Genomic DNA, 8,358 nt, shown 5'->3' with positions numbered 1-8,358 from the left:
CCAGTTAGCTAAAGAAGGGGGGAGGCGGGACCAGACAAGAGGACCAATAGAAAGGCAGGAAGGAGGTGATGACAGAAAGATGGACCCAATAGCAGCGAGCCGCCGGGTGACCCGGGCTGCCCTCAGGGAAGGTGCGCTCGGCGGGCGGGGCCGCTCGGGCCTCCCCGTGCCACACCGGAGGGGCTGCGCCGCCCTGCGCCGCACCAGCGAGGCCCGGCTGGCCCTGGCGGCCATAGGGCCTTGGGGGGTTTATGCGCATTGCTGCCCCCGTAGCGCGCCATGGCGGCCAACGAGGACCAGGAGGTGAGTTCTAGGCCCTGTCCGTGGGACTGCTCTGCCTGAAGGAGAGCCGGCTCCGGAGACTTCCCCTCAGCGTACCTGGGGCCGAGAGGGAGCCGCGCTTGGGGAGAGGGACGCCAGACGGGAAGCGGCTGGAGTGGCGGGGAGCGGGAGAGAAGAGCCAGCCCCTTGGGTATAGGAGGCTGGGGAAGAAGAGGAAGCCGGGCAGCGGCAGGGCCGAGGGAGGGCGGGAAACTGGTGGGGCTGTGCACAGCTTCGCAAACCGACCTCGTCTGCGTGCAAGCTTCGTGTTCAGGCTGAAATCTGTAACCTTCTTCTCTACTCCTTGCTACAGATGGAGCTCGAAGCCCTGCGTTCTATCTACGAGGGAGATACGTGCTTCAGGGAGCTTAGCCCGGTTTCCTTCCAGTATAGGGTAAGGCAAGGTTTGCGACTCGCTGTAGCCCAGGTTTCGCCTGAAGTTACTCTGTTGTCTTGTGGTCGACGTACCAGGGTTTTTTTTCAGAATACATAGGTATTCGATATTCAGTGGAAGTTAGACCAGTAGGCTGTTGTTTTAAGATCTTTTCCATGGTGATGCTTGATAGCACAGTGCTTCGTGTTTAGGAACTGGTTCCCAGCGACAGTTCATTATTCTTCAGCCAGGCATCCTACTTACATGACTATGTATTGCTTATTTAGAGCTATCAAGCCGGCTGAAGAAGCTGAGTAGCCTGCTGAGTAGTACTTAAACTGGCTGATCAGAAATGTCACTTACAGAGGTCTCTCTATCTTGTTGTCTCCCATTTCTGCTGGCATAGATGAAGATGAAGCACTCAGCTTGTGACATCCAAATGTAAAGCCTTGAACATTCCTTACTGCTCAGTTACAAGGTTCTAGTCTCTTGTCCAGAGGTAGTTGGTGTGCTTTATTTACCTGCTAAAGAGAAAATTCAGAAAATGCTTTAGGCATGTGCACTGATAGGATCGGTGCAGGAGAAGCATACAGAGAGTGCTGAGCCTGAGATAAGCAAGGAGATTCTGGCACGAAATGCTTGCAAGCTTTCTCAGATTTGAAGATCTGGAAGTTCTTCTGGGTGTGGACCAAGGCAGATTTTGACTGGACAGAGAACTTGATTAATGAAAACTTAGGCACTCATGGGACAGAAGGGAGACTTGAAAATGATACTTGCCTGTAGTGGAGAGGAAACATAAAATCACATTTCCATGGCCTCTCAAATAATTTCAGAATCATATCAGTAATTGTAATGAGATATAGGTCAATTTAATTAATAGCACTTGCATCCCATCCATGGAAGTGCAGCATTCCTTCAGTGACAGGACCATTCCTACTAAATTTAATTTCCTTAAGAGAATAAATGTGATGTGTGTACAAGTCTACAGTGTAGCATTCGACATTTGACTAGCTTTAGTAATTGCTAATTTTTATAAGATGAAAAATAATTTTCAAAAGTTAAGACGCATCAAATACTGTAAAACTTGGTGTCAAAGGCAATAATACATCTTCCCCATAAGGAAGAATTTGTATGACAAGAAGGATAATGCAAGTAAGTGCAGGAGAAGGTAAAGGGAATTCATATGCCTTTTTCCTGAGCCTCCTGTCTCACATACAGAACACAGCTGTTTTGTAATCAGTGCGAGATTAAAGACAAAAAAGGTGAAATACTGAAAAAATGTAGCAGCAGCATTCAAAATAAGGCCTCCCAGGTTTTGGGCTGCAGTGAGAAGGATCTTTCTGTCTGGATTTGCTCAGTTTGCAGACCCTGCTTTTCACTCAGGACTCTCCAAACCTTACCACCACTTCTCTTTCTGGTCGTGACTGCAACACTGTATATGATATCTCCCAAAACGTTGCAGATTTTTGGTTTAGTGTTCTTTATTTCACCTCTAAAACAGATACTTCTGAGTGCCAGTTAGTCCACTCTGCTGTCACAGGCACTGCAAATAAAAAGCGCTGACTTTTTTTCCAATTTTGAAGTGCAGTCGCTTTACCTTGACTGATTAGGACATTTCTTCTCACTACCTTTCATTCCATGTGATTTGATGAACACAGATTTTGACCATTCTATAATGAGGGAAATAAGGGAAATTTTTTGGGCAGTTTTAGAATACAGATTTAGCCAACTTTGTTGCGCTGGTCTTCCATATCTTTGTGTGAAACAGTTACTTCTGTTTGTACAGTATGCTTTGGTAGCACCTGTACTAGTTCTTTAAGAAACAAAGCAAAACAACAAAACCACTTTTGTGTGTGTGTATAATTCTAAGGATTGTGTTTGTAATTTTTGGCTCACTAAATTGAATTGATGAGCATGATTATTTACCTTAAACTCTGTCTTTTTATAATTGCAATACTATGCTTTTTTAAATCTAGTTTCATTCTACTGACTTCTTAAATCTTTTACTGCTCATTCTTTCTTGCAGTGAAACAAAACAACTGTAATGTATAAATATTTAAATTCTTACCTGTTATTTTTGCTGTCTTAGGTCACTAGTTGATTATCATCTTTATTTCAATACTATTGTGGCTCATTTTCATATTGCTCTGGACTTGGTTGGGTGGGAAAAAAGAAGGCTTTTTTTTTCTTCTCTTAAATGATTGTATAATGCTTGGCTTGCAGATGCTATAATGTAGCTTCTTAAACCAAGCAATAAAAAAAAAATACCATATAGAGAGCTTTTTGGTTTTTCTACTGCTTTTCCTAGGATGAAAACTGCAGGGTAGACATTAATATTGACATCAGAAATTTAGTATTTTCTCAATAACTTTATTTTCTAACTTATCTCAAAGTATTTGGATACTCTGAAAGAAGTGAAAGACTGGCATATTGGCATTGTAATCCATTATCAGTGACTAGAAATTGTTGATTTATGATTTTTTTTAATTTTCACTCCAGATAGGTGAAAGTGGAGATCCCAAAGCCTTTCTAATAGAAGTTTCTTGGCCAGAAACATATCCACAAACAGCACCACTCATATCGATGGATGCTTTCTTCAACAACACAATGTAAGTATTTAGAATAGCTTTCTATTCCTTGGCACTGTGGAAGGGGGCTTTTTGGTTGACAAACTTTTCTTCATCAGTCTGGGTTACAGTTGAATGTTATGGTTTCTTTTAGATCTTCAGCTATTAAACAAAGTATATTGGATAAGTTAAAGGTAGAAGTTGAGGCGAATCTTGGAACTGCTATGACATACACACTTTTTGAATATGCCAAAGATAATAAAGAGGTGTTCATGGAAAATCAGCCTGTTAACACTGTGGTAAGTAAATAAATCCAGACCTTAATCTCTTGATTTCAAACCTGAAAAAAAAAAAAGAGATTATTATAGCTCTAAGTACTTCATTGCTCTATCTTTAAGTTGTTCATCAGTGTATTTGGTATATACATTAGTGGGTAAACAGTGACACATACTATGGGCCACAATGCTCTGTGTGGTCATAATTGTTATTTTGCAGTTATAACAAAATCCTTGTGGGCTGCAGGTCTGTCCTACAGAATAATGTAAAAGTGGAGACTTGGAGCAGAAGCAAAAGTAAAGCTATCTGAAACAAAGGTTAAAGGCATCTGGGGGGAGGGTGACTGGATTTCCATGTTTGGGAGGTTTGAATACTTCCAGACTAAATTAGACTTTAGAATTAAATTCAGAGAGTGTAAGAGGTGCCCTTTGCACCTCTGAAAGGGAATAATTCCAATTTCCAACATGTGGTTTTGAAAAACTACAGTCATGATTATGTATTAACAGACAACTGCCAGCATTGCTTCTTTCTGAAAGTCAAAATATTTCAGTATGTCAAGTTCAGTAACCACAGACAGAGTTATCTGTGGAACTGATAGGCAAAAGATTAACAACCATTTTTATCCTTCTCAGACTTCAGTAAGCAATAGTATTGCAATTGGAACACCTGATGTGCCAGCAAGTAAGAAAAAAGATAAAAAGGAGCAGTTATCCAAAACCCAGAAACGAAAACTAGCTGATAAAACAGGTTTGTTCATTATAATGGTGCTTTGTTTAAACAGTATGAGAATTCAAATTTTACAGCAGGAACATCTTGGTGGAGTCAGAATCAGTGGTCATTTGTTATAAGATTTACTGCTCTAAGTCTGTGGTCTCTGTTTTGCCTATTTTAGATTAATTATTTTTGCCTGAGATGTTAGTTCTGGTCAAAGTGACTTCCTACAGAGTAGGGATTTCAAGGTGTCATTGGTTTTGGTTTGACTTTTATTTTATTTTTAATTTTAATTCGTGACAAAAATGGAATTAAAAAAAAATATTTGTGGGAAGAGAGCATTTGGGACTTCTAATAATGCATTTTCAACAAAAGACATTATTTGTTGATGTGCCTTCAAAAATAACTCACATTAAGAATGTCTTTTCTAAATGAAAGTAATTTGGAGCCCAAAATAAAATGTTTAATGTAATTTGTGTCCTCAGAATAGAGGTGCTTCTGCAGATACTTTATGCTTTCAGTGGAATGATTGATTTAAAAGTACTTAATGTTTCAATCAATCCTGCTGATGACTTTGATTTGTTCAACCTTATTTTTTCTTGCTCTGGGTAGTTACTTTCCTATTGCAGCAGTAATTTCTGTATATGATTCACTTAACCTAATTTGTAATTGGCAGATTGAGCATTGACCATATAAAGGAGAAGCTGTATAAAATTTTGTTCTTTAACAGAATGTATCATTACTGGTTAGCCCAGCTCACATGGGAGATGCCTTCTAAATTAAATGTAAGATGTATTGAGGTGTTTTTATTTAAACAGAAATACTTTGCAGAACAATATGTGTTTAAAACATTCATATTTACTTTTATCCTTTTGCCATTGTAGTGGAAAAAATAAGGGGAGTTTATTTTTTAGTGTTTTGCTTGTTTCTTTTTTTAAAAAAATAGATATTTTCCGTAGCTCTTGTGTTGAAAACAAAACCTTAATAAAACATTATTCTGTAGATAACAAAGGAGAGCTTCCGCGAGGATGGAACTGGGTGGACGTAATTAAGGTAACAGGATTGAATTATATGCAGCATTATGAAAATACTGCATGTGCACATAAAAATAATACTTTCAGCTGAAGAAAACTAATCTATTTTTTTTCTTACTTCCTAACGTTGTTTGGATTTGACTGTGGTGTCTGATTCATTTCTGTATGTGTCCAGCATGTAAGTATTTTCAAGTTACATTTTTTTAATGTTACAAGATTTGCAAGGAATAGTAAGAACTGTTGCTCATTTTTTATTCTAATTTACCTATTTCTCAAATGCTTTAAAATGTTTAGTCCTTCCAAATACCAGAGTCAGATAGACTTTGAATTCTCTTTTGAACTTTGGTTTAGTATTTCTTTTCTATTGAGCAATTACATTTTATTTTTATGATGAGAGAGCTTTGCTAGACAAATGCACTTCAAAAGATTCAGTCTTCAAATGGCCACAAGATGTAAAATAAAATTAGTGGTGCTGCCAGGTTCTGGAGGGCAATGGATAAGTAAGCAGAAAAGGGAGTTGTCCCAAGTGGGCTCACCTTTCTTGTCTCCTACAAGTCTGAGCATTCTCTGCTGCAGCCCTCTAGTGAGTAGTCCTTTTCTATTTGCTTCCTCAGCATTGATTTCTTCCACCATCTTGTCTTAGCTGATTCAGTTGGAAATCAGTATAGCTGCTTGGCAATTTTGAAAGCAAACAATAGTTTTAGAAAATAGAATTATTTTACACAGATGTAAATAATGCCAGTGTTAGGCCAAACACCAGTTCTAGTGTTAATTATGAGCAAATGAATGGCAGTGGTGGTTTAGGGCAGAGTCCTTCTAAGTGAACTTGTTGTTGGTAGTGGATGTCTTTACTTCCACATAGATTTCATGGTAGATGCACTACATACAATAATTACAATTTCATTTTTTAAAGTGAGAAATAGTAAGTTAATGTATCTTTTTGTATTAATTCCTGTGAGGAAATTCTGTCAGAGATTTGTGGAGATACTTTTTCCATTACTTCACCTTTTTTTGTTTTAGAGAGTTAGTAACTGAGTCTTCAGATTAAGTAGAAATATTACCCTGAGGTTTTTCAGGGGGTTTTGTGGTGTTACTTTTTAAAAATCAACTTTAACATTCAGGAAATAAGCCTATTTAGTGTTTATGCTTAAGTGGGTTTTTTGGATGTTTTTCAGTCTCTTACAACAGTAGCATAATCAGTCTGTATTATTAATTTATGTGTGTTCTGTGTAAAAAATATTGCTCATTGCTCTCATTTCCTAATAAAAGGAATGGCAGTCTAAACTTTGAATACTTTCTTTTTGTGTCTCTTTTATAGTTAAGCAAAACTGGTTCTAAAGATGATGAATAAAGGACTTTGGTACAAGGAAACTTCACCTTTTAATACAGTGCAATTTTGGGTCATCTTTCTCTTAATAACTTTTCATATTTGTTGAAGTACACGTTTTATAAAGCTCAATTTCCTAACTGGCAAACCTAGTCACACAACATTATCTAGAGACTATGTGATCTTTAGGAAAAAAAACAAAACAAAAAACAAACTTGCCTTAAATGAAGGTTAGAATGTGACAAAGGATGTAGAGAGCCAATGTGGTGAAGTCAGTAGTGTTATATACAATGTTTATTAATTTATATTTTACTCTGTAGTAAAATCCTGTTATAGTGAACCCAATTCTACTGTAAGCATTTCCCAGTGTTCTTAATCCAATTGAAGAAAAAAAAAGCACTATAACAGTGATTGGTCACTTGACAGCATAATTCATCACAATAAATTATTCCGTGGAAACAAGACCTCTGTCATTTATTTAAGTGATATTCATGTAGAATGAAAATGTAAGGATTGTTATGTTGCAATACAGACTACACTTGTGGTCCTGTTTTCACTGGTGACTGGCTGAAATAGTAAATATTAGCAACAGCAAAGTCAGACATTCTAGTCGGATCAAAAATGAGTGGCTGTAGCAGGGGTACATCTTCTTTATTCTCTGTGATATCTGTCTGTTAGTCTCTCCAGTGTGCGTCTTTACAGAAGGTTGAGTGTCTTGAGGGGGAGGAAAAGGTGGTTCCTGCACGTGTTTCAATGAGTGCTGGGATTCTGTAGCTCTTCCATGGGAGAAACAGGCATTCCTTGAAGGGATTTGCTAAGTGAGTGGTGGGACAGTGGATGTCAGCACTGCCAGATGTGTTGGGAGAACTTTTTTGCTTCCTAATCTGATTTCTTGTATCAGAAAGAGAAGTCATCTCTACTATATGAACGGTTACTCAATGCAAGATGCCTTAATGTCCTATATTATTTTTGTTTGTTCTGAGATGAATTTTAATAAATGCTTATTTATCTGCTGTGGTATGTGTTTGGTTTTTTAAGTTTTGTGTAGCCTATTGCACTTCTAGGCCAAGTTTCAACTTGCAAATGGTTTTCCGTTGCAAATAAAGTCACCTTAGAAATTGGTGGAGGAATTGTATCTTCTCTTGGTAGGTAGTTCTGTGTTCTTCAGGGTGGCTGTGTTAGTTATGGACATGAGGGTCAATCATCCCTCTGAGAATGCCCATTATGTTCAGTGCACACAACAATCCAGTTTCTCTCTGAAGGGTGTACCCCACTGCACACACTAGGTACAGCATTTGGTGAGAGGGATGTTTAAGCTGCAGGCTGGATGCCCTGACCAGTGGCTGTTGGTTAAAGTTCTGATTTCTTTCTGAACTTGCATTGAGTAAAAGCTGGTATGCAAGGGAAGACTTTTTCTAGATGATGCCATCTTGCCTTTGACATGAGGAAAGGCTTAGAGAAGAGGAGACTGAGGAATGACTTCATTAATGTGTATATGAAAAGTGAGTGTCGAGAGGACAGAGCCAGGCTCAGTGATGTCGAATGAGAGAGCAAGGGGTGCAAGCTGGATCATGGGAAATTCCATGTTAACATAAGGAAAAACTTTTCACTGTGAGGATGACATAACACTGGAACAGGTTGCTTGGAGAGATTGTGGAGTCTCCTCTGTTGACACTAAAAACCTTCCTGGATGTTTTCTTGTGTGACCTGCTTTGACAGCAGGGATTGGATTAGATGATCTTTCAAGAT

At 38.5% G+C, this 8,358-nt stretch overlaps 1 protein-coding gene across 4 annotated transcripts; it reads left to right on the top strand.

Annotated features, from left to right (window-relative positions):
• Nucleotides 1–88: 88 nt before the first annotated feature.
• RWDD4 (RWD domain containing 4) lies at nt 89–7,622 on the top strand. 4 transcript variants are annotated; one of them, XM_064148959.1, is made up of 8 exons: nt 90–303; nt 635–715; nt 3,194–3,303; nt 3,416–3,560; nt 4,170–4,284; nt 5,252–5,301; nt 5,458–5,460; nt 6,601–7,622. In XM_064148959.1, exons 1-8 carry the CDS (start codon nt 280–282, stop codon nt 6,631–6,633), a joined length of 561 nt encoding a protein of 186 aa, XP_064005029.1. In that variant the 5' UTR covers nt 90–279; the 3' UTR covers nt 6,634–7,622. The 4 variants fall into 4 exon arrangements, with proteins under 4 accessions (XP_064005026.1, XP_064005028.1, XP_064005029.1 ...); XM_064148956.1 differs by lacking the exons at nt 5,458–5,460; nt 6,601–7,622 and adding an exon at nt 5,376–5,452 and having other exon boundaries at nt 89–303; XM_064148958.1 differs by lacking the exons at nt 5,458–5,460; nt 6,601–7,622 and adding an exon at nt 5,410–5,451 and having other exon boundaries at nt 89–303.
• The last annotated feature ends 736 nt before the right edge of the window (nt 7,623–8,358 follow it).

This window comes from Pogoniulus pusillus, chromosome 9 (assembly GCF_015220805.1).
Source record: "Pogoniulus pusillus isolate bPogPus1 chromosome 9, bPogPus1.pri, whole genome shotgun sequence".
Taxonomy (NCBI): Eukaryota; Metazoa; Chordata; class Aves; order Piciformes; family Lybiidae; genus Pogoniulus; species Pogoniulus pusillus.
The sequence above is the reverse complement of the archived record's forward strand: the minus strand, read 5'-3'. Positions and strand labels throughout refer to the sequence as shown.

Coding starts and splice junctions, on each gene's coding strand:
- RWDD4 (XM_064148956.1), top strand. CDS start 280: ATGGCGGCCAACGAGGACCAGGAG. Junction 716..3,193: donor CGGTTTCCTTCCAGTATAGG/GTAAGGCAAGGT, acceptor TTTTCACTCCAG/ATAGGTGAAAGTGGAGATCC. Junction 5,302..5,375: donor ACTGGGTGGACGTAATTAAG/GTAACAGGATTG, acceptor TTTCAGCTGAAG/AAAACTAATCTATTTTTTTT.